The sequence below is a fragment of the Protopterus annectens genome, chromosome 5.part0, assembly GCF_019279795.1.
Source record: "Protopterus annectens isolate FY-2018-M chromosome 5.part0, PAN1.0, whole genome shotgun sequence".
Lineage (NCBI taxonomy): Eukaryota > Metazoa > Chordata > Ceratodontiformes > Protopteridae > Protopterus > Protopterus annectens.
The window spans coordinates 1,172,988,515-1,173,015,686 of record NC_056735.1 but is presented as its reverse complement, the minus strand read 5'-3'; the positions used below and the strand labels follow the sequence as shown (position 1 = coordinate 1,173,015,686).

The 27,172-nt window shown below is 41.0% G+C and overlaps 1 protein-coding gene across 1 annotated transcript in view; it reads left to right on the top strand.

Moving 5' to 3' along the window:
• ATR (ATR serine/threonine kinase) overlaps nt 1-27,172 on the top strand; it is a 1,835,177-nt gene that overhangs the window by 250,235 nt on the left and 1,557,770 nt on the right. The window contains exon 6 of the mRNA XM_044071973.1: nt 13,438-13,626. Within this exon, the coding sequence (XP_043927908.1) occupies nt 13,438-13,626 (189 nt within the window). The remainder of the gene's footprint in view (nt 1-13,437; nt 13,627-27,172) is intronic.

The following is a 27,172-nucleotide window of genomic DNA, read 5'->3' as shown; positions in this document are numbered from 1 at the left end:
CTAAAATTTATAAAAAGACTATTAGCTCTGCTAAGGCAGCCCATGAACTCTGGTTGGCAGAGGCAAGGCCCTTTTCAGGACATACGTGGCGAATACTACCTTTGGGGCAGAGGGGAGAGTTCTAATGGAGGGCACCCTCCCCGTCCCAGAGGTGGCCTGTGATATCAGGGCTCCAGAGACTCCTTCTCCGGACAGCGTTACCAGCGCTCCTGAATGGATGCTCGATTGCTTACCTCTGGAAACAGTGGATGATTTTCACTGCATCAGACAGCCTGGCTATTGATAACTTTGGATACTTGGGTGCAGAGAATTTTCCCCAGAGCTTACCATATTCCCTTTACTCTCTTTCCAAACTCCCCAAAAAGAGTCTTTGATTGTTCCACCCAATCAGAGGGACCAAGCAGCAGTAGAGGCTCAAAAGCTGCTGGAAAAAAAGTCCTCCAAGAAGACGCACCAGATCAAAGAGGATCTGGATTTAATCAAGATTCTTTTTAGTGCCAAAAAAAGAGAGAGGTCTGGAGACCAGTTTTAGATCTCAGCCTTTTGAACAAGTTAGTTCAGGAAACCATTCCGGATGGTCACTGTTCAGTCTGTTCTTCCTTTTCTAGAGGAAAATGATTGGATGTGCTGCATAGAACTTCAGGATGCATATTACCACATAAAGGTGGACAAACGCTCCAGAAGTTTTCTCTGCTTCCGGCTGGGAACCAGTTGTTTTCAGTTGAGAGTGCTGCCTTTCAGTCTCACCACAGACCCCAGGGTGTTCACCAAATGCATGGGCAGCGGTAGCAGCTCACTTGAGGCTACGCGGATTCAGTGTGTTTCCTTACCTAGACGACTGGCTCCTAACCGCCCCCACCAGGCGTCTACTGTTTCAAGCCACAGACTTCATATTGCATCTTTTCCAGTCCTTGGCCATTATGATCAACAGAGAGACGTGACTCCAATACAAGAACTAGAATTTATAGGAGCACGCCTCGATACAGTTTCTTGTGTAGCTTTTCTCCCTCTGCACAGACTACAGAAAATAAGGACACAAGTACAATTCATCATATCCAAAGACAAAATTCCTGCTCTTCTTGTCCTCCAAGCCCTAGGATCTATGGCACTGATCATAACCCTAGTGCCCCTGGCAAGGTTTCATATAGGACTGCATCATTGGCTCTTAGCTGCACAATGGTCAATACTCTCGCACCCAATGTCTTATCCAATTTTGATAACAAACCGCTGCAAGCAGGATCTATCCTGGTGGATGAAGTCAGAGGAAAATCTATGGGGCCGCACCTTCACTCCCTGTCTGCCCATGGCCACAGTGAACATGGATGCTTCCCAGATCTGGTGGAGGTGCATTACCTGGGAAGAACAGGTCAAGGCACTTGGTCCCCGCAAGAGGTCAGTCTGCACATCATTATCCTGGAATTGAGTAGTCTGGTACATCAACAAACAAGACAGAACCAGATCTTGCTCCCTGTGCCAGAAAGCTCTCATGTATGGCAATGGGCGATCTATTCTAACCACTTTCTAATAGCAATGCATATGCTGGGAAGCTCCAGTGTGACAGAGGAAAAACTGAGCAGATGCATCCTCCTGCCTCATAAGTGATTTCTCAGTCACAAGGTAACGACATTTTTCATTTGCCTCCCCAGTAAACAACAAATGCAGCAGCTATTTTGCCTTAATTCCCCCGCAGGGGGAGTCCCCGAGAGACGCACTCCTCCTCGATTGGCCCCGGGTCTACTTTATGGCTTTCCCCTATTCCCTGTCATACCCCTGTTCTTGAAAAAAGCCCAAAGGTTGAGATGCAATGTGATCCTCGCCCCGTCAAGTCTGGTTCCCCTTTCTTTGACCTCACCTGATTCACCGTCTTTGGATTCTGGACCCAGTTCCAGACCTGATGTCTCACCCGCAGGGATTGGTGCATCCCAACTGTCAGTGTCAGGCTGACTGCTTGGTATCTCCAATTCTGTTAATTGCCAGCAGAATAGATTACCCTCCTCAGTACAAAAAAGTCCATCTGACTTCTCATGAACTGTCCATCAGAAACTCTGTCTTAGCAAATGAAAGAGATTTTCAATGTGGGCAAGTACGAATAATTTAGATCCCTTTTCAGCATCTGTTGACAAGGTTTTGGAATTTCTGGCTTCCTTTTTGATCAAGGAGCTTCTGCTTCCACCATCAAGATCCAGTTAGCAGCCATTTCCAATTTCCACAATGAGTTTGATGATCATACCTTAATTTCCCACAATTTATGTCAAGTTTTTCTTAAAGGAGCCTTACGTCTAAAGTCACCATTTAAGGATGCTATAGCTCCATGGGATTTGACCCTAATACTACAATCTTTAGTTCTCCATCCCTTTGAGCCAGCAGGTACTTGCAATCTCAACTTACTGTCATGGAAAACTCTCTTTTTCTGGTGGCCATCACTTCTGCCAGGAGAATTTCTGAATTGCAGGCATTATGTATGAAGCATCTTTGTGATTGTTTCATATGGATGGGGTTTTGTTGAAAATCAAACCTTCTTTTCTACGTATAGTGGTCTCAGAATCTAATATTAATCAGACTATTAATTTGCCCGTCTTCTTTACCAATTTTTCAAATAAAGGTGAATATTGCTTGCCATTTACTAGATGCTCACAGACAGTTATTTTTCTGTCTTGACAGAACCAAATAGTCTAGAAAATCAGATCAATTGTGTCCTTTTCAGGTTCAACTTTGGGTAAACCTGTCTCGAAAGTTAGCTTATCAAAATGGCTTAGGGATTGTGTTACTTTCATTTACAGTCATAATAACTGCAAGTTGCCTGTGCCTGTTGAAGCGCATTCCACCAGATCTATATCCACTTCAGCTGCTTTACATTCCAAGGCATCCATGGAAGAAATATGTGCAGCCACAACATGGGCTACTCTCCATACCTTTATCACTTGTTAACAAATTGGATATGGTCTCCAGGGGAAGAGCATCTTTCAGCTCTGTGGTGCTCAGGAATATCCTTCCATAGGACGATCCAGGACCTAAAGTAGCTGGGGACTCTGTCCCATTCATCAAGAATGAATGAAAATTGACAACATCAGATAAAGAAATGATGTTCTTGCCATAACATTCCATCTTCATTCATTCTTGATATCCCATACTCCTGCCCCCTTCTGTGGACTTCTGGAGGTTTGGATACTTGTTCTGGGAGCTTTTAGGTTTTACCTTAGATATGGCTTCTGTTATTTTTCTGATATATTTCTGTATTTGGCTGCAAACTTGATCTGAGGTAATAGAGAGAAGGGCATTGTGGGTAGAGTCTTAGCTCGAGAGTTTTTTTTTTTTGACTGGTGTCAGCTGTATAACAGGCCAGACAGTTCCGAGGATTGGAACGGAGTTCCATTCATCAAAAATGAATGAAGGGCGACAACACATATAGAATGTTATGGTAAGAACATAACTTCTTTTTTCTGGTTGCTTGAAAGTTACTATTAAAAATTATCCTGACAAATACTGTACACTATATTATGCCATACCATACCATAAACACTGTGTTGATTTGATTTTAATATTGAAATACAATAATTAAAACCCTGGCTGGGTGAGGGGGGGTAGAAAGTTCAATACATGGGGGGGGGGGGTAGAAAGTTCAATACATGAAAATTGAATTGTTCATACTGCACTGTATTGCTTCAGGTTTTTTTGCCGGTTGCTTGAATTCTGGTTAACTGAGGGTTTACTGTACAGTTTACTATTCTAAACTGAAAACAAATGCTTTCCTGTGCCTCCCAAATGAAGTAACAATACTAAACATTACACTGCAAGTGCTTACCACAAAGAAAGTAGTTTCCACGAGATTACACTAATAGGCTTTTTGGTTTATTTGAACCAAAGAAGCAGTGTTGCTTTTTCACAAAATAATCCAGGAAAGGTGAAAAAGTGTAGTATTTAAAGTAGTGAGTTAAAAAGTAACTTATACAGAGTAAGTAAGGGTAGAGAGGAAGTAGCATGCCAAGTATTGGTGCCAAAATCATTTAGAAATGTAGTGATGAGATTATTTACAATGCCAGAATCTCAAACAGCTTACCTGCCTTTTGTTTTGGAAGGATAGAAGGCTTTGGGTTCAATTCCAACATCAGGTGCTTGAATTAATTTGCCATTGCTGATACTACTGTGTAGTACAATCAGGGTACTGCAGTCATGAGGGTGCTATCCAGTAGATGAAATGTGAAACGAGGTTCCATCTTCCTGAGTTGTAGAAGCTTAGATGTGTAACATCCCTTGGTGTTTATTGAAAAAATAAGGGAAGCTCCCAGTGCCTTGGCCAATTTTCACCTAGTCCGTACGAATTCCACCTCAGGTCTTCTTTGAAAAGAAGCTGCTGGTCTATAGGTCTACCCAGTCAACAAAGTGCAACTAAATACATAAAAATAAATGATCATATAGCCAGATGCATAGAGTAGCACTATTGGAGTAGACCAGACTAAAGCATATTGGGAGGGCGTTTCTAACCAATCTCTAAACCTTGGAGTCAGGAGTAATAGTGCAAATCCTCTGTACACTCTAGAACATGAACTGTCTTTTTTTTATCCTTGTGCAGTTATGTGAAGGACCATAGGAATTTTCTTATCCATTTTGGTTGTGTACTTTGGACTTGGAGAATCCTTATGGATGTGCATCTCAGCATGTGCTTTGGTAAAGAGATTTGTGGATACTGGGGCAACATCAGCATATTGTCTGGTCCCTTGGCACTTCCATATTTGAGTTCATGGTGCTCTCCTGGAAAACTGGACAGCTTTTTGTTTAAGAAGGGATGTGGGCAGACCACTAGATTTAGTGCAGGAGTCTAATTACCGTGATGTATTGCCCTTGACTGATTTAATGGGGACTGGGGCTTGTAGGGAAGAGTTGGGGAACAACTGCAGTCTTCCAAATACTGAACCAGTGTGTGTTCCATAAACTATAAAATAATTTGAAGTATTTGTTTTTTGGTCTAAACAGATAACAAAATTATGCAGCTGTTCTGGGCATGTTTTTAGACGGATAAAAGTTTAGATAAACTTATTGAGCAGAGTGATGGCTTTGCCATTTTTGTGTATTTTTCTGGCTGGGTCATTGAGTGATTGTGTATAAAAGACACTGAAATGTTGCCCAGATGCCACCCTGATGGGAGAGGAGCAACCATATGATTTGTCCACATTGTGCCTTTGAATACAAACCTTGTCTCCTTTGCAGAAGCAATGCCAATGGGGTGCCTATTGAATGTCAAAGGGACATAATTATGATCTTCTGAACTGTAGAAGCCAATGGGAGGAACATATACCAAATCAAAGATTACATTTCATATTATACCCCTACTCCAAGACTAGGAGAATGTGGAGTTGCCCCCCCCCCCCCCACACACACACACACACAAATGTTTGAAAGATGTAATGATGAGTTTTGGAGTTTGCTGTTGCTGTGAGTTGTAGATTATTTTTTCAGTTGGCAGGACTTCCACTCTCGGGCCTACCACTTTAAGTAGATGGCTTAGGCTAGCAATAGGAAAGGGTTAAGATTATAGATACTCCAATTCTTTGCATTACGTCCGCCACTTTCCTGCCACCTGGTAGATACCAGCAGGGCATCCAGGACAAGGACTCTAAAAGTGCACATGTAATATCAGGCAGAACTGCTGAACAGGGAAATGTACATATACATGCCTGATATTTGAGGAGTAATTGTACATACAAAATGCATGTCTGGAATATAATGTAGGCAGACCCATCTGCTGAACATATGGTCAAAGTTCACATCACTGGGAACAGCCACCAGCTGCCCAGGAGAGGGGACTGGAGAAAGCCAATGAGCTTCTGACCAGAGGCTGTCAATAGGAAAACAACTGCTATAATTTATTAGAGTCCAGTTCAGGAAGAGGTAGCCACCAGACTCCTGGTGATTCCTGGTGGATGCCTGGAGTAGCGAACTTTCTCACTGGATACTTGATGGCTTTCATGTATGTGTGTAAATGTGTGCTTCCTTCCTGTAGTGCACCAGTATTATTGCAGTAGGACCTGTTTGTTTTTCTTTTTAGTGGAACAGACTTTTAGGTAGCCAGTGTGGGCTTGGTCATGGCCAGCATGCCAGACTGATCTCTGTTTTGAGAGGCAGTATGTCCATGATAAAGTAAGTAATGGGTCTTTAACAAAGCTAGGAAAGGGGCTTTATTTTTATCTTATCCATGATTAACCAGTAACCTAATGTTGTCAATCTTCACGTCATCCTTGACAGTGGGCTCGGTTCTGATCCTCAGAACCGACTCTGATGTTTACTTCAGCTCGCTCCTTCCAAACTCTTGAGCTAGGCTATACCCATAATGCTTCTCTCTAAATGACCTCAAATCTCATTTGCCATGTGTCAGTCACATCCTACTGCTCTCAAGCTTTGGCTTCTTAAATAGTAAGTTTTTTCTTTAAAAAATACCTGTTCTCTACCTGACAGCTCTTTCTATTAATAGTATCTTTCTTCTACCCGCTCGTGTCATTCCTTAACATGAATGCATGTATCTTTGTTTTAGCTGTCCTCTTGTACTTTTGTGTATCATTGCTGGTACCTCTCATTTACCCTTTAGGCAACCTTGTTCACCATTGTTGGTGTTTTCCGTTTTCTTCTTCTAATTTAACTCATATTAAAAAAAAAAAAATCCTACTATCCCTTTGAGTGTGTGTTTGTTGTGTGTAGTTTTAGGATGCCTGAAAAGTTTGAGTCCACAGTTAAATCTAAGCCTCCGGTTTTAAAAGGTGCTAGAAATGTCATTGTAAAATGCCCAATTTGAATGGGCACGTGTGGTACATGTATTGCTTAGGGAAGGCTCATCTACAGGAAGATTGTTCAGTATGCAACGGGTTCTCAGCTAGAACCTGCACTGAATGGAGAAACAAACTATTCCTTAAAGGTTTGTTAAAAGGAGATTTTGAAGAGAAAATTTCTGGGTCCAAAAAGGAAGCCAGTTCTTCTTTGTCGTTGTCTTCTTCAAGAAAGAGACCTTCCTCGGGTCCTAGTTCCTCAGAACTGCCTAAATAATTATCGAAACAACCTTTTGTGTCAAAGTTCCTTGGCACTGAATGGTAAGCAGGAATCTGTACCTATAAAAAAATATGGAACTGAGTTCTACTGCCACCGCAGCAAAAGATTCCTTGGTGTAGGAGCAGCCTAAAACAATTGCGGTTCCAAGATCAGAATATTCACCATCTATTAACCCATTCAAGGACAGACCACAAAGCCCGGTTCTGAAGGATTCTATTTTGGTTCTGGGCTCCTATCCCTCTATGGGGGGGGGGCTTTCCGAATCATGGAGAAGGCCGTATCCATTGGGGACTCGGTCTTTGCCATCCCTTTCGGGACAGATCTCTACACCCCCCTCGACCGGAGCCCCCATTGGTCTCTTCCCCCAGGACAGAGGGCACAGAAACTCCAAGTAATACCCTCCTTAGTGGTTTCCTCTTTGGACTCTTCCATGGAACATCCCCCCCGAGGAATTACCTGTGAAGAAAATGTGCAAGGGGGAAGCACTTGGACTCCTCGGAGGAGTCCTACACCGATGATACTTAGAAATTCTGAAATTGAGGGATGGATGGTCTTCCATCCAACATTCCTCAGAGGAGTCTGTGTACTTGGAGGCTTTTCGTGCCCAACCCTCTACCTCCTGGATTTCTCTGCCCACTGACGAGCTTAACTACTAACCACAGTCAGAATTAGCTAGTTGTCTTTACATACTTTAAAATCTTGTCTGACAACTTTGTTACTAATATTATAAATGAGAAGAAACTGTCTTAACTTGCAACATTTACTGTATATACTGTCGATAATCAATATCTTGTTATTGTATTAAAGCCAACAACCTGTAATGTTGCTTACTATTGCTGCAACTTTGTATCTCTAGTTATGTACATGATGTGGAGCTTTTCTCCCCGGGCATCCACTGAAAAAGGACCTGCGTCCAGTCTGAATTTTCCGGTAAACAAATGTAAGTAAATAAAATAAATATTAAACAAATCGCTAATCCGGCATCAAAGATGCTTGACTCCATCGAACCGATCCTCAAGAGACCTGACAAGAGCCTTTCGCAGTTTCTAATTCATCCATGAGATTCATTGCCCACGCAGCAAAGGGGACCATATGAGTGGCGGGTTCAGACATAGCCATGAGAAGGCACTCCAGGATGCATTTATGTGATTTTGTGGAGCCATTTAAAGCATCATTCATCAACGCTCCATTTGATGATCCTTCCTTTTTGGTCCTAAGGTAAAAGACAATCTAGCCAGATGTGAAAAAGATGGGAAGACTCTCTCTCTGCCATAAGAGTATGTTTCTCCACTCCTCAACGTGCTTACTCCAGGAACCAGAGAAGTGTGAGACTATGGTTCAAAAAATCCCAAGGACCTTTCCAGGATTCACGTGGCAAGGACTTTCCCCGGAGCAGAGGGGGAAGTAATAGAAGGCGCCTCCCTAGAGGCAGAAGTGGCCTCCAGAACCAGGGGTCCAGAGATTCCTACTCTGGTACTTCCTACCAGTGCTCCTGAATGGAGGCCCGATTGCCTTCCTCTGGAGGCAGTCAGGGGACGACTATCCCTACACCTACCTGTCTGGAAACAGATAACCTTGGACAAATGGGTGTGGGGAATCCATTTCCAGAGGTTACAAAATTCCACTTTCCATAACCCCAGAAAGCCAAAAAAGGCTTCCGGATGTTCCACCCAATCACATGGAAGCAGCATTAGCAGAAATTCAAAAACTTCTCAACAGAAATCATCCAAAAAATCCCACCAGACCAATTAAGACCCAGGTTTTAGTCAAAGTTCTTTTTAGTACCCAAAAAACAGGAGACTGGAGACACATTCTGGATCTCAACCAGCTCAACAAGGCAATAAAGCAAACCAAATTTAGGATGGTCTCGGTACAGTCTATCCTATCATTTATGGAAAAAGACGATTGGGTGCACTCTGTAGACCTCCAGGACGTGCGTTACCACATAAAGATGGACAAATGCTCAGGGAGATTCCTGCTGTTCTGGCTGGGAGATGATCATTTCCAATTCAGGGCGCTGCCCTTTGGTCTCACCTCTGCTCCCAGGTTGTTCACCAAATGCATGGCAGTGGTAGCAGCTCACGACAGACTGCAAGGTTTTTGGATATTTTTAAACCTCGACAACTGGCTCCTCACCGCTACCACCAGGCGTCAGAATGGGCCAGAAACTGCAGTTTACATCTTTGTGCATCTCTGGACATTACTGTCAGTCATGAAAAGTCGAATCTACATCCATCACAATGTCTAGAATTCATAGGAGCTATTTTAAACACAATGGCAAAATGTTTCTCTTCCAAGGGAAAGGCTACAAAGGATCAGATCCCAGGTCAGCCAAATCATCGGTGCAAAACCTCTCCAGACAGACTAGTCCTTCGAGCATTAGGCTCGATGGCAGCCTCGATCACTCTGGCCCCATTAGCGAGGTATCACTTGCAAATTTTACAGTGGCTATTAGCTTCCCAGTGGTCCTTAATAGAGCAACCAATGTCTCATCCCCATCCTGATTACCAATTGCTGCAAGCAGGATCTGGTGTGGTGGCTACACTCCAGTGACATTCTCACAGGCCGACCATTCATCCTTCCTCAACCCCAAGCTATACTGATTGCAGATGCCTCCCAGATAGGGTGGGAGGACATTATCTGGGAAGGACAGTCCAAGGCACATGGTCCCAATGGGAGGCCAACTTGCACATCAATATTCTAGAGATGAGGTCAGTGCTATTAGCCTTGCAAGCATTTCAGGATGCTCTCTCTCTCTCTAGCAACAGTAACAAATCAGTTGGACATGTTGGTAGTCCTAGTATATCAACAAACAAGGAGGAACCAAGTCTTACCCTTTGTGTCGAGAAGCCATCAGACTTTGGCAATGGGCGATTTCTTCCTACCGCTTTCTAGTGGCAACGCATATTCCAGGGAGTTCCAAAATGATTGCGGACAGGTTGAGCAGATCCATTCTTATGCCTCACGAGTAGTCTCTCATCCTTTGGTGACGGAAAGTATCTTCTGTCACTGGGACCAACCCTGCTGTGATCTGTTTGTGTCCCCCCTGAACAACAAGTGCAGCAGTTACTTTGTCCTGATCTCCCCTCTGGGGGAGTCACCAAGAGACTCTCTTTTCCACAATTGGCCCCCTGGTCTCCTATATGCCTTTCCCCCATTTCCCCCTAATATCCCAATTTCTAAAGAAAGCTAAGAAGTCGAAGAACGCAATAATCCTCATTGCCCCAATCTGGCCATGGCAGGTTTGGTTTCACTTAATTTGCCCTCATCTGCTTCGGAAACTGAATTCTGGACCCAGCTCCAGATCTTTTAACTCACCCAGAAGGAATGGTTCATCCAAATCTCCAACATCTCAAGCTAACTGCATAGCTTCTCCAATTCCCATAATTGCCAGGCATTCCTCCTTTCCTGCCCTGTCTGCCAAATCATTTTGGCCCATCACAAGCCTTCTGCTAGGAAACTATCATAGTAAGTGAGAAAAGTTTACTAGATGGGGTCTTGCCAATGTTCTAGATCCTTATACAGTCCCAGTACATAAGGTATTGGATTTGGATTTTTTTTAGCTGGCCTTTATCAAACTGACTCTTCTGCCTCTACCATGAGTCCATTTGGTGCCATATCAAATTTCCATACTGGTTTCAGTGGTTCATCACTTATGTCACATAAGCTCTGTAAGGCCTTTTTGAAGGGCATCCTTATGTTGAGGTCTCCTTTCAAGGAGCCCATAGTTCTTGGGATTTACCGACCATTATACAGGCTCTAACACCTGCCCTTTTGAGCCATCAGCTACATGCAACTTAAAATTTCTGACTTTGTAAACTTTATTTTTAGTGGCCATCACCTCTGCGAGAAGAGTGTCCAAAATTCAAGCTTTATTCTGTAAACCTCCTTACATAATGTTTTCATAAAGACTAGTTTCCCTCGGGATTAACCCTTCCTTTATGCCAAAAGTAGTTTCAGAAGTCAGTGTCAACCAAACATTGCAACTGCCAGTCTTCTTTCTTAATATCTCCAATAAAGGGGAATATTGTCTACATTTGTTAGATGTACATAGACAACTACATTTTTATCTTCATAGAACAAAGAATTTCAGAAAATCTGACCAGCGATTTGTTGCCTTTTTGCTTTTCATAGGTATTCAGTTACCAAGTTTACCTTAGCAAAATGGCTCATACATTGCATTACCTTTACATACAACTCAAAAGGGCTTCACCTTCCACATCCAGTGAAGGTGCACTCAACTAGAGCTGTAGCACCTTCAACAGTTTTTCACGCAAGAGCTTCTTTGGATGATATTTGTGCAGCAGCTATATGGTCTTCTCCTAATACCTTTATCACTCATTACAAATTGGATCAGTTATCTTAGGGGATGTGCATCTTTCGGTTTGATGGTGCTCAGGAATATTCTTCCGTGAGACCTCTCAGGATTCAGGTAGCTAGGGACTCTGTCCCACTGTCAAGGATGATGTGAAAATTGAAAGCACCAGTTAAGAAGTTATGTCTTACAATAATGCTTGACCCCCCCTTCCCCTGGCCTGGGACTCTTAGTGGACCGAATATTCCCAAGACTGGCTTCATATTAGGGACACATCTTACTTTGCCCACTTAAAGATGAAATGCTTCATGGTCTCCATCAGAAATTCTGAGTTGCATGCACATGTGCTTCCCTGATCCTCACCCCAGAAAGAGGCAAATAGACTGCTTGTCATTTCTGTCTCCTCCTCAATCAGGCTTCACCAGTGTCTGTATTGTTACTTGATTTCATGTTGTCTGGGGTGTAGTCCAGATCTTATCCTTCTCTGCTAGTGTAGGTGGTTGCACTTTGCGTGTTTTTTTTTTTTTTTTTTGTGCTAATGCCTCTCTTTGATAGGGAGATTTTCACATTTACATACTTTGCAGACACCGTTTCTGAAAAAGGCAATGAGATACTCTGGATAGCATTGTACCTTCAGACTTGCAGTGATCTGCTTTCTTGGGTAACTCTTTGAAATGTCAGGACCTGGTTTAGCGAGTCCCATAACACTGAAACTGAATAATCAAAAATGGACTTCCATATGCTACGCCTAAGATGGCTGTTAGATATGAGGTGTGGTGATCTTGGAGTTGGTATATGCAAGTTTGAGGGTGCAGGTGGGCTTGCCCCTCATATTGGGGTGAGGTGCAAAAAAGAAGCTTAAAGGACAATAGTGATGTTTGATATTCGCTCTTCTGCACTTTTGCTGCTGTTTTTTGGGGGCATGTTGGCACTTGGCAGTATGAGCGCTCACATTTCATTTGGGACCAACTTTTCTTCCCTCTTTCACCTAACACCATTCACTTTGACTGCTACATGGTCTTATTGCTGTTTTTTTAATTCTGCTGCCATTCAGGTCATTGGATAGATGCACTGTCTTCACATTTATTGAAACTAAACAGTGTTGGTCAGAAAGTACCTTGGATATAGTAAAGAGTATATCCATGTTTCTGAGAAATTATTTTTGTCTGCCATCTTTGGAGACAAAGCTCTCCTATCTACTGTATCTGTAGCACTATACCTCTTCAGTTATGCTAACCTTGTATGTCTTGGGGACAGAGTACAGGGTACACTGGCAGTGCATGTGCTGTTATGACTGCCCTTTTTAATTAAAGGCTTTGAGGCTTCTTTCTCATTCCTCCTCCTCTGCTGTACGAACTGCTGCCATCCCCCATCTTATACTCTTGGGAAATGACTTCACACACTTTGCTTTAGAAAGGTAAACCTTATCCTGTGTTGTTACTTGGTACAGGATATTATGTTGATTGATTGTTTCTTCTGTTCTTTAATATTTCTACTTTGAACTGGTTAATAAGATTATGAAAAGCAAATTGTACTGTAATGACAGTCTTTAACATCCTTATGGCTGAAAATAAAATGCATGTAATATTTAATTTTTATTTTTACACTATGGATCCATTTTGTAAGATGGATAGTACATCCCAGAATAAGCCTTATAATGGCTTACCATGAGGTGTGATGATATGCTTACTATGAGATATGATGATGTCTTGCATTAGCACACTATTTGTTGTGTTGTCCATTTGTTCATTTCTGTTGTGTAGCTTTGCTAATATTCCCTTGTACTTTGATAGCTGCAAACAAAACCTCTGTACCTTTTTATTTTTTTAACCAGAGGATGAGTTCCGTAATTGCACCACCCTGCTATAGTTTGTTATAGGTGCATATAATAAGGCCGTACAATTGTAATGAAGCCTTACTTTAATTTGTACCTTAGACTTTTTGAGCTGTGATATTCTTTGATAATGCACACTTTGAGCTACTTGTTTACATCACTCTAGATTGCTGCAGGAATCATGCAGGATCACCTATCCTGGTAAGTGGGAGGAACAACATTGATTAATATGTATTACTGACTCTCTTTCCAGATTAGGTCCCTTGGACATGAAGACAAAGAGCAAGTTGTGGGGAGCACTGAGTCGAAGGTTGACATACTTACTCTCTGGGCTTGAAGAGGAGTGCCCAGCACAGGTGACTAGTGCCTTGGAAGGTGTCGCAGTGATATTCCGCCTAGCTGCATTGTGTACGGTTCACTTTGATCCTCAGATGTGCAACAGGTAAAACAACAGTCTTCTTTGGATTTTTTTCCATTTCTTGAGGGTAATAAAGTAACTGTTTTTCTGATGGTTTGGATAATTTGCCATTGTGTGTGGTGCTGGGGGCTGTATAGTAAACATTGTGATTTATTCTGATAACAAAGCACTCTGGCTGCAGAACAGAACAGATAGGACTTCCATCCCAAACTTAGAACTGCTTGGCATGCCATGTCCAGCTAGTATCCCTGCACTTCATGTTATTTTTGGCAATCTCACAATGCCTCCGGAACTCTCCCATTCTTATCCCAGTGTTAAAAAGAAAGGTTGTCATAGAAATGGCTCCAGGCCACATGTTTGAGTTTAAGGTTCCAGTACTTTCATATTTCAGTTAAACTTTCTCATTTTATATTCGGTAACTTTGGGTGATGTTGGTAGTTTTGTTTTCTTGCCTTCATTTTCTTTTTTTGATGGTCACCGACTTTGTGACCAAACTTCATTTTCTGTCCAACATGGCATTCTGTAATAAATGGTTTACCATCAAAATGTGGAATGGCACTTGCATGAAACTGGAATGGACAAATGCGTCTTTTCCAGTTTCCTTAATGTCATTCAGAAAATGTTCGAATGCACATTAGCAATTGGTAGTGTACATTCTCTTGACATTCTGGTAACAGATCGCACTACAGTGGGGATCGGGAAATTTACCTTTTTCCTCACTGTAGTGTGACATCCGAGTTGGAATATATAATTTTCAGGGGATGTAGAGGTAAACACTTTTGCTGTAAATGTACAATTCATACGGCAGCTTCAGCACAAATGCCTGATGGTCTGACATCACCTTCTGATTTCCGAATTTGGTCGAATGAGGACATCGGGGTGATGATTTTCAACATTCCATTAAACCAACATTGCCAAATTCGGAATGTTCGATCAGGTGAGTCAATTTTATTTATTTATTTATTTTTGCAGTTTTGATAGTAAACTGCAATAAATACTGTTGTCACAAACAGAGTCACATATAGTGTGTCCTCTGACTGAAAACTTCCCATGGTACAAAGAAGTTTGTGATCTGCAGGAGGTTAAACAGTTCTTTTAAATATTACAGAAGAAAAAGCACTGGAGGAAATTTGATGGCAGAGAGGTTACAGAAGCTTCAATCATCTGCTTTTCCTTTTTGCCCTCTCTCATTATTGAATGATTGTCCGCTTTTGAAAGAATGTTTGCAGTGTAATTGAAATAGGAGGAAGAGTCCTGTAATGAATGTAAAAACACTGACCCCTGGCCCCAGCAGTGGTAGTTAGATGTACTGTGCTGTAAATAGTTTCAGGCCTTCAACAGCATCTGCTGTTTCCCGCAGTTTTAGTGTAGTGGCCTCAAGCCCAGCATCAGATTAGGCCCAGGAGATGATAGCTAGTGGCTACTTTCATTGGCTTCCTGCTCCTGTACTGTCCTCTTAATCTTTTTGCTGCTGACACTGGGCCTGGCATTTAATCTGTCATCACCAGTCAGCAGAATGCAAACACAATTATTCCCTGACATTTACTGTCACCAGCTGGTGGTAGAGATCATAAGATTGTATTTGTCAGCTCTGTTCAGAAGACTGAATCCAGTCCCTGACATTTTTTTTACATGTTTGTTAGCAGGGTAAACTAAGTTCTGCCATATATGACTGTTGTGTCCCAGGGGATGGTTCAGTGCCCCATTGTATTTTTTTCAGGCACTTATGAGCATCATTGTTGCCAATTTTGATATTTCTGATGTTTGTCTTTGTGTTGCCAGCTTATCTAGTATCACTTCCATTGATGCTGTCTGGGTTAGACACCTTTCTTAATAATGTCTGCCTTCTCAAAAGCAGTACTATGTAGTTATTCATATGACCAGCTACTCCGGAACTCAGTCAGACAACTCTCTAGGCATAAACAGGGATCATCTTTCCCTCTGCCTGGGCCCAGTGTATACCACTGTAGGGCCCTGGAATTCTTGCAGTATGACTCAGAATTCCATGCTACAGTTTTCTTCTCATTGTAGCTCCTACCTGGTATATGTCTGCCCCCCCCCCCTTTGATTCCTTACTTAGTTTCAAACTCCCACAGCATGTGGACCAGTCTTCTCTTCCTTCTCATGTGGCACACATAGTGCCTTCAAGAAAGTACAGTATCGAGTTCATAAAACATCTCATGATATTATAACACACACAGCTTTTGCTACTGAAGAGGTATCTTAAGGAACTAATAAAACAAACTAGAATGGTAACGTAAAGAACACTTGCTAACAACAACAATTTTATTAAGCACTTTTTGTCTGAGATACTACTCAAACGTCATCAGATAGAATACAAAAAAACAAGAGGCTTATTTAAATAACCCTCCCTATATCACATGATCAGCCTCATTCCCAAAAAAATACCCTTGACAGTATAATACATAAATATAAACCATGTATTAAATATTACTAAAATTGTAAGGAAATGTATATAAAAAACAAAATAATTATTCATACACATAACATAAATATTAATACATTATAGTTTTAATATTCTCCTAACTAAATATACGTCAAACAATAAAATAGACACCTAGAGAAACATGTTCCCTCACAATGAATTTTTCTATATCTCAAGATTTTTTAACTTCAACCAACAGAGTATAGAACACATATAATTAAGTCCTGGAAAACTATGAGCAGTCAGACGTAATTGCCAAAAAAGCTCTAATTTTTCCAATTTTAGGCTATGTGGACCCCCTCTTGGATCAAATTCCACTTGGTCAATCACTCTAAATTTAAGATAATGTTCAGGATTGTCGTAAATGTGTCTAGTTAGGGCATTATCAAACTTTTTCCTTGGTAATGTTATATAAATGCTCATACACTCGTTCTTTTAATTTTCGTTCGGTCTTCCCAATATAGAAACTAGTGCAGCACTGACAGCTAAATCGACAACCATCTTAGAGAATTACAGTTGAATTTCTTTGTTATGTTATATTTCACATTATTAAAAGTGAAATTTTTACCTATTTCCATGTGTTTGCAATAAGAACCTGCTTCGGACTTGAACATCCTTGGGTTTCTGGTCCACAGGACTGACTTAAATTCTAACATATTTTTTAATTACAACCTCTTTTAAATACAAATCTTGGTTGTACATCTGTTTTATTCCTAATGGTGGGATCATCCAATAAAAATCTCCAATTCTTTTTTAAGATCCCGTTTAAGTGCTTTGCATCTACTGAGAAAGGGGTAATAAAACTTATAATTTGTAGCCACAATTTTTTCATCCCTTATTGTTACAAGGTAGTGTTCAGGAACATAAGTCAGTAGCTGGATCGTACTCTTTAGTATTACCCAAAAAAGGTTTATACTGACCAATGGCTCTTATGTGCAACTTCCATAGTAAGGGTATCTAACAAGGTTATTGGATATCCAAGTCTAATGAACATATTTTTTAGAATGTTAATTTCATCAGTGAAATCTGTTTTCTAAAAAAACCATCCTCGCGGCTCTAACTAGTTGTCCTTTGACAATGGAGCATTTCTGATGTGAGCTTGAATAACGCAGTAAGCTATTTAGAATACATACTTTTCCAAAAAACCTTTGCAAGGTATTTTGTACAAGTATAATCTTTCCTTAATTAGAAGATCCGCGGTGGTGCAGCAGTAGTGCTTTTGCCTCACAGTAAGAGGTTCTCCCGTTTGATTCTCGGCTGGAGTGCGGGGTGTGCCTTCTGTGTGGAGTCTGCATGTCCTCCCCGCAGTAGAGTGGCATTCCGAAAGACATGCGTGAATGGGCGTGCCTTCGTTGAAAGTTGGGCGTCGAGCTGGCAACTTGGCACCGTAAAAATCTACTGCCAATCATTAGCGGACCAGAGTTCCGCTGTGTCGACCCCTAACCGGGAAAAGCCAAAAGACAAACAACAACAACAACATAATCTTTCCTTAATTCTACATCCAAATAAGAAATCTTTTCAGTGCAAAAAGTATGTGTGAATGTCAAAAAACCTGTTTTATTATTCAAACATGTCATTAAATCAATGGTCAAATGCTCATCACCCTTTAATAATATAATACACTGTCCAAATAACGAGTGTAAAAATAAATTTTATCTGAAAAAGGTTGTCTTTTAAAAAGAAATTCATATTCCCACTGAGCCATTACAAGATTTACAAATCTGCCCCCAAAAAGGGAGCTCATAGCAACCCTGCTTTTTTGAAGATAGTAGTCACCTTCATAAAAAATAAAATTATTGGAAAGAATAATATCTAATAATTCTGTAACCAAATTTATTTCAGAGACAGATGCTCCCTTTCTTTTTAACAGAAGTGAAATCCACTCAATACCTATACTGTGAGGGATAGATGTATACAGATCTTTCACATCTATTGTTTAAAAATTACAATCTCCTATAAATTCTAAATCATTTATATTTTGTAACAAACTCCAAGAGTCTTTACAGATATATTTTTCTGTAAAAAATTTCTTAAGAATGCTATTGCACTGGCATGTTATCGAGTTTATACCATCTACAGTTGGTCTTAATGGTGGATTGTTTAGGTCTTTATGCACTTTTGGTATACCAAAAATGGTAGGTACCAAGGGTGCAGGCATACTCAAATAGTTAAACAAATCCACATAAATTCTAGCCTCTATAAGTAGGTAATTTATGTACATTTTTATGCGTTGATGTGCCTTATTCACTTCATTAAGGGAGACTAGCTCATAAGTAGGGGAACTAAAATTGCTTCATTCTGTTATAGTCATCAGGGTCCATGAAAACCAGTCCACCTTCTTTGTCTGGTTTCATGATTCGTACAGGTGCATCTTTCAAACTATTAACAAGTTCCCACTGTGTTTTAATGAAATTGTTGCATTTAATATTTCTCCCATTCAAAAAAAGCTGTCATATCCATTTCACATACTCTTTTGAATAAAAGGAGTAATGGATGCAATGGGGGATCATATGTACTCGAAAGTCTGTACATACTATTACTAATGGTCGATTCCCCAAACAAGACGTTCAAATCTAACTTCCGTACAAATAATTTTAAATCGGTTAAGGTTCTTGCTATGTCGGCTTTACTTGTAGGCACAAAAGTAAAACCTGTAGCTAGAACATCGACTAAAGGTGTGTTAAAATATGTTGAATAGTTAAACACATTAAAATCAGAATCAGAATTCTGAATAACAACGCATGGATTTTCAATGTCCAAATTTTCAGTAAAGTCATTATCTAAATGCGATGGTCTTTCAGTACTAGGAGCAACCTGAGTGTTTGTTTGTATTTACCTCTGTTTCTTGTTCTGTTTGTGATGCCCATCTCCACGCTGTTGATTCTGTTTGGAATAATTCGACCTGTTGCTCAGTTTTGCCCCTTGAAAATTTGTACTGTCCGTATCCACGTTAAATGCATTAACATTATCCCTTTGTTCAAATTAGTTCTGATTTCTTAACCTTTCACTACGTCTTGTAACATTCTTGTTGCTTAGGGGTGCGCCGTTACTGGACTGAGTAGTAGATGGGCTTAATTCATTTTTGTTTTGCCCATAGATTGGATTATATTGTTTTTTTTCCTATTCTGATTGGAGTTCCAGGTCTGGATGGTGGGTGGATATGGGTAGACCAACCCATTCTGATAGTCTGACCTATCCCGCTCAACCTTTTTCATCTTTGTGTGTTTAAACTTCTGCAAGAGCTGATCTATACTGTTGTAAATTCTAGTATAGTCAAAAGAATACCTCTCAAAGTCCAAATCAGATTTAATCTTAGTATCCAATTCAGAGAATTCTTTAGCCAGCTCGTCTGCTTGAATTTGATAATGCTCAATCAAAATATTAAGCAATTATAGCCCTTGTTTGTCAAAAAGTTTAAGGCCGCATGAAATAGAGAATTCGCTGTACGACCAGTAGGGCACTTCCACAGTCTAAGTCCCTTGGGGACTATTTTACGTTGTATACATTCTTTAAAATGTTATTTCCAGCTGTAATTTTTTGAATTTAAGTAGTTTAAAATCAAAAGGCTTTCAAATTCTCAACGATGTTAATTGGTGTAGCTGAAAAACTGGCTTCAGTGTTAACTTCGATGTCATCTAGTTGCAATGTAGTAGCTAGCCAGTCATTCAGGTTAGGGGTTCAATTCACACTAGCAGCTTCAGGCAAATTAGTAGAAACTGGAGCATTACAGAAAGCAGTAACAAGAGTGCTCACATTACCTTGATTATTGGCAAGAAATTGACTCTGACCAATAGATGTATCCATATTGTTACTGTTCCTTATAAAATTAACTGAGGAATGAGGAATATCAAAAGTCTGATCATTAATCCTTGATGCATACGATGTCGATGTAAAGGTTGGAGCATTAACATTGGCATTATTGGTTCCTGAATCATTGTTAATTTTCTCTGCTAGATCTTCCACGCGTTTATAGTGTGAAAAGTGGAGTCTTGACTAAAGTGCTTCATCAGAGCAGTGTGTAAGTGTGTGAAAGCGCTTACCAGTATTCTTTTTGTGGAATAAAGTTTTTATTCGTTCCTAATCGACTGTGGACTGTGCTGTTGCAGTTTATGGTACTACACATTTATGTTTAGTTACAGCACAGTTTGTTCCACTTTGGTTTTTGTTTGTTCAGAATAGAAAGTGTGCTTCATTGCAAACACAGCTTCTGGCAATTAGCACAAGGATTAAGGCTTGAAACTGTTAATGAGCTATTTCCTGTGGTATAGGGTTTTATCCCCTCAGCCTTCATTTGCCTGCTACGTGACCTTGAGCAAATCACTTAACCAGGCAGTGCTTTGGGGCAATTGGAAATTTGGGCTACTCTCCTCTGTGTTCTTCTGGACTGTTTGCTTAGTAACTACCTATAAACTTTGGAACAAATCAAACTCCACAAAGATCATACACTGTTGGAAACTCCTGGTATTCTGGCTGAAGTGTGATTCTCTGGAAATATATTGCTGATTGATAAGTATATTTCTTGACATTTTAACCTTTCAGAGTTCTGCATTGTCTTAATTTTGCCTGGCTGAATTATTTTTTTGCCTGACTGAATTATTTTATATATTTTCTGGCATTGTTTTATGTTTCTCATCTATCCTGAAACTGTTTTTTCCCCTCACTCCCACCCTGTTCTTGTAGTGTTGTTATAGTTGGTGGCTTTGCAGTTGTCTGCCCTTACTGTAAGTTTGATCTTAACCTTGAATTTTTCTTCTGCTCCTCCTTCCTCTCTCCTTACACTGTACTAAAAAAAATTGCACTTTATTTTGATTTTGCCTTTACTTAAAATTACTTAGTTGTATTTATTGTGCTGCATTTATTACTACTTGGTAGTAGCCTGATTAAATTGCAACTGTTATTCTAAGCCTTTTGGTTTAAGCACTTGGGCTTCAGACCAGTTGTTTTACATTAAGAAGGTTTGTGGTCTGCACTGTTGTGGCAGGACAGGTAGCTTACATCCTTCTAAGTTGGGAATTGCTGAGTGAAGGCTCAGTTTCTGTTATTCTAAAAGTGTATTAGTTCTGGTTTAAGCACTTGGGCTTCAGGCCAGTTATTTTACATTAAGATTTGTGGTCTGCACTCTTGTGGGTGGAGATGCTAGAATCTGCCCTTCTGAGCTAGGAATTTCTGGTTAAAGGATTATTGTGCCTGCTTATTTGAACTGTTTCTTTCTGAAATTGGTGTGCCTTGTTTGCTGTAGCATAGACTAGATCCAAGCATGCTGAATCTAGCCTTGTTTGTATAACTTGAGCACTTATCCAGGCCATCTTTTTTGGAGAAGGTTCCCCCTGCACCCTAGTGGCAGGAGTGTGCAGTTAGAACTTGTCTGATTGAAGACTGCTGGAACAGGACTCAGTTTTGAGCTTGTTATATAAAAAATGCACTTTATTCATCTGCTTTTACTGTATTTATGTTTCTTCCTACTTTATTGCATTTATTCTGCTGCATTTATTACTGCTTGTTAGTAGCCTAAGTAAATTGTAGCTGTTATTCTAAGTCTTTCGTTGAAGCACTTGGGCTTCAGACCAGCTGTTTTACATTAAAAAGGTTTGTGGTCTGCACTGTTGTGGCAGGACAGGTAGCTTACATCCTTCTAAGTTGGGGGTTGCTGATTGAAAGCTTTAGTGTCTGTTATTCTAAAAGTGTATTCTGGTTTAAGCACTTGGGCTTCGGGCCAGTTATTTTACATTAAGAAGGTGTGGTCTGCAGTCTTGCGGGAGGAGAGGGTAGATTCTGCCCTTCTGAGTTGGAAGTTTCTTGTTAAAGGCTTATTGTGCCTGCTTATTTGAACTGTTTTTCTTTCTGAAATTGGTACACCTTGTTTGCTATAAGATAGACTTAATTCAGACCTGCTGAATCTAGCTTTGTTTGTATAAATTGAGCACTAATCCAGATCTTCTTTTTTGGAGAAGGATTCCCTGCACCCTAGTGGCAGGCGTGTGCAGTTATAACTTGTCTGATCAAAGACTGCTGGAACGGGGCTCCGTTTTTTGCTTTTTATTAGTTAATTTGTTTGTTTAAATCAGTTTGTTCATTTGCTACTGTCATATTTAAAAAAATACACTTTATGCATCGCCGCTTAGCTAGGTTTAAACTATTCCCAGTGCCATAAAGTCTGCTCTTCAAAATTTTCCCTTAAAACTAGCCATTTTTTTTTAGTTTTAGCACTCAAATCTGTTTCTTTGAGCTCAGCACTTGTTCAGAACTCGTTGTAAGCACTAAATAACCTACAAATTGCTACAGCTCTCAACTTTCCTCACTTGTCTAGAGGAAAACAGTTTTATTACTTAATAAATAAGCACCTATCAAGGCATATCTAAGGGTCAGCTCCCGGTGTTTTCTCCTGTCTACCTGATGAATCTGGGCATCTTGGGGCAGTGCAGCAGTTGGCTTATGTACACAGACAACCCTCTCCTCCTACCACCCAACACTACAACCTGTGAGAAATGCACTTATGTAGCCAAACTGGAAGCAAAGCTCTCTTCACCCAAGACTGGACTAGACAGTCAAGAGGAGAAGATAAACACTTGCACCACACCACACTCATCACATAGTGCCTCAAAACCTACACCACCAAAACACACACATAACAGCATAAAACACACACGTACATTCACGGAGGCTCTCAATAAAAATCTGCTTAAGTAACAGAGACCTCCAAAGCAGAAATGCAGGCAACCGCCACCACCCAACACAACCCAAATGACACATAGCCCACAAACTCAGTGTGCCACTCAACCACAGCCCATAAGGCATAGCAACATACCCAACACTCTAGTCATAGGTGACTCTATAGTCTGGCACACTGATGTTCCACTCACCAGGCTAAACGAGGAGAAAGTTACTGTCAGCTGCCTGTCGGGTGCCAGGATCCGCCACATAACGCCATAACGCACATACTCTGGTCACTCCACAGCAAGTACAAATATCACTCTGTCATTGTCCATGTTGGTGTGAATGACCTGAGACATATCTCCCTGGACTACATGAAAAGAGACCTGGAGGAGCTCCCCGATCTTGTAGCCTAGACAGCTATGACCATGGTCCTGAGTAGCATCCTGCCATCACCCTGAATGATACCACAGTACAAGGACAAAATGATTGACTTCAACTATTGGCTAAGCTTCTGGTGTCATTCTAAGGGGATCCAATATCTGCCTGGGATGACATGATCGACAGACCATGATGATATGCCAGAGATGTCCTGCACCTGTCGCTCTTGGGATTCCGGATACTGGCTAAGGCTCTTGCGACCTCTATAGTGCCTTTTTTAGGCAAGGTTCAAATGACAAATTCACCACCGTAACAGGTATAAGCATGCAAAATCTGAGGGTAGTTCAATGCTAGAAGTCTAAACCTCAAAATGCATTCACTTCAGGGACTCCTTAAAATGGATAACATCGACATCTGTGCAGTGACAGAGACCTGGTTCAAGGTTCCAGAGAGCACTCCTGCATTACCAGGCTATAATTCTTACCACACCTTTCGACCACCTAACCTGGACCGAACCACTAAAGGCAGAGGCGTGTCCATATTCATTAAGGATATCCACACCTCCAGGCTAGTTGCTCAGCATAATGCATCCGAGATTATCCAAGTGCAACTAACTCTGGGCAATACCGCAATCCAAATTGTAACTTGCCACAGATCCCCCACCATGCCCCAGGATTCCCACTCATCATTTCTTGATACACTGGAAAATATTAGGGTACAACCCAACACCCTAATAATGGGCGATTTTCAACTACCCCACCATTAACTGGGAAAACTACGCATGTACCAACTCTTTTGCTTTTGCTCAACGTTTTCTGGAATTCATAAATTCCAATGCCTTGGATCAACTTATCCACACCCCCACCAGGGGCAGCAATATCCTAGACCTGGTCATTACCAACATGGGCGACTGGTGTTCCACACCAGAGGTCAGTTCCTCATTGGTCAAATCTGACCACAAGCTAATCACCCTAGACATCCACATCCCGACCTCACCTCCCATTAGGGAAATCACCGTAAAAAAAAACTTCTCCAAAGCCAACTTTACACTTCTTAAGACAGAAGTGGCAAACTTCACAACACTCATGCAGACGGACAATAGAGGTACGACTGCTGAATCCTACACAAATGCACTTTATAAGCACTTACACAAATGCATGGATCATGCTATCCCTAACAGAATCAAAATGCTGTCCTCCAAAAAAAGGAAGCCAATCTGGTGGTCCCCTGCCATTAACCAACTCTACAACAGAAAAAAGAAACTGTTGCAAAAAAAGAGCAAAATCCCGTGATTGGTTGAACTCCCTGATCAGCCTCAGTAAGAAGCTGAGATCCCTCATAAAATCCTCCAAAAAGAGCAAAATCCCGTGATTGGTTGAACTCCCTGATCAGCCTCAGTAAGAAGCTGAGATCCCTCATAAAATCCTCCAAAGCTAGTACGAAAACAAAATCTCCACTGATTCTAAGGACAACCACAAAGGATTATATAGCTATGTCAAGAATCTCAATGGCAACACTCAGATCTGCTCTGAGTTACAGCACAATGGCACTAAATATACAGAACCAACTGATATTGCCAACATCCTGGCAGATAGGTTCAGTGCTAACTTTACCCCCTCTCACCCCTAAAGGGCCCACTTCTATACCGGAAGAATGCAAAGTTCCTGTAATCACAGCTGCACAGGTAAAAACCACACTCTCAAAAGCCAAGGACACAGCATCCATGGGACCTGACAACATTCCAGGCTGCGTTCTACACGAACTACAGAATGAACTGGCACCCCACCTAAGCACCATGTTCAATCATAACCTCACCTCTGGCTTTGTGCCCACTGAATGGCACACACTGACAGTTATCTCACTCCACAAAGGGGGAGTCACCACTGACCCCAGGATCTACCACCCCATTACCCTAACTAGCCTGGTCTGCAAGGCCATGGAACATATCATCATGGAACTTCTAAACAAAGACATCGGTCATCTCCAAACTCTGGACCCCACCCAGTTCAGGTTTGTAAAAGGCAGATCATGTCTCCTAAACCTGATAGACTTCTTTGAAGCAGTCACCAAAGCTGTAGACTAGGGTAAGGTGGTTCACACAGCCTATCTATATCTCGCCAAGGCTTTTGACACCATCCCCCACTCTTTAATTATAGATAAACTCACTAAACTAGGTATAAATTCCTATGTCACAAAATAGGTTGCCAACTGGCTCACTGACCGAACCCACACTGTAAAAGTAACAGACTCCAAATCTATCTTCAGACCAGTGACAAGTGGAGTACCATAGGGTTCAGTCCTGGGTCCTCTCCTATTTGGTATCTACTTTTCTGAAGTACAGGCTAACACAGAAGGTCTTTGGCTAACGAAGTTCGCAGATGACTGCAAACTAGGAGCCATAATCGAAACTCTTAACAATGAGGACATCCTATAAAAGGGTCTCACTGAGACAGATGCCTGGTGTCAAAGCCATGGCCTCAAGCTCAATGTGAAAAAGTGCATTGTCATCTCCTTTGGTAAAAACTCTGTACCCATGAGCTATCACATAAGTGGTAGTCTACTTAACACTGAAAGTGTGATGAGACCTTGGGACACAGGTGGACCATAGTCTCTCCTTTGAAAATTGCATCGCCACAGTAGTCAGGAAATCCTTCTACATAGCACACCTCATCACAAAAGGTTTCTCATCCAAGAAGAGGTCATTGTTCCTCTACTTGTCACTCATTAGACCCATTATAGAGTACAACGGCCCTTTTGGTATGTACCTCACAAGACCTCTACAACAACTGCAAAGGCCGCAGAATTATCTCACAAAGAGGATTACCGGCCTCGGACAGATACCCTATGCAGTCCATCTCAAAAAACTTCAGCTTTACTCCGTCACATATCGCCTACTCAGAGGCAATCTCTGCCTAACATGCAAAGCTATTTCAAACCCAGAGCTGTTGAACATGCTCCACTTAAAGAAATCCCAATCCCTCCGAGCTACACGCTCTAGGGACCTAAACCTTGTTACCACAATAAATAGAACATGCTGGAGGAATAGATTCCTGTCCCAGAGGCTTCCCATACTCTGGAACAAACTACCTATCCATATCAAACAAAGCTCCTCATTAGCACTCTTCAAGAAAAATCTTGATGATTGGATGGGAAATAGGAAATTCACCCCAGGGATTACCTCTGTGGCTCTGCTCGACAGGGGCACAGGAAAATTATTTTCTTGGGTAGCGAAAGCCAGGGTACATTTTTGGCTAGGCTTATATAGGCCCTAGGGCCAATAGGCCTAGTACCTACCTATGAACTTATACATGTCCCAAACTCCAAACCCATTCCATTGAAAACGCCATAAGGAATGCACCATAGTGCTGAAGAGCATCGAAACTAAATGTATAACATTCCAAAAAAGTCAACAAACAAGTGAGCCAATCAGTCTCACTTGAAACTGAGTGTCCAAGGAGATAAAGGACAAAAAGATAATTCAACTCCCAATAATCAGTGATGATAATTCATAATAATAATCAGGAGATAAAGGACAAAAAGATAATGTAACTCCCAATAATCAGTGATGATAATTCATAATAATAATCAGAATAATAGTGTTCATCCTAATTGGCAGTTCCTCCAGTAGAAGGAGGCATTCCATAAAATGACCGCATCAATCTTCAAGCAGAACAACAGTGTTTCACTGCAATTTACAGACTCCATCACAGCACTCAGCAAGAAAATGTAAAGATTTGTTTGATACACATAAAAACTCCAAATTTAAGCATAAAAATAGAAATGTAAACCAGAAAATATCCACTGGCTGCTGTCTGTTGCCATCTTTCAACAGCTGAACTTCTTGAAAAGACAGGAGAGGAAGGAGCAAGGTTTTACTCCATGCAAATCCTATTCCCAGAATAAAACCTTTAAAAAGACAGCCCTTGGAGACCTATATTGGGACGCTGTACTAAATTAATTTATAAGAGTAAAGAAGTCAAGGGTGTTGTGTGTGTAGTTCATTTGCCATTTTGTTTCACAATACAGGTATCAAAAGCCAGGATTGTCAGTTGAGAAATGGACACTTATCTCTATATTCACATTTTCAAGGGT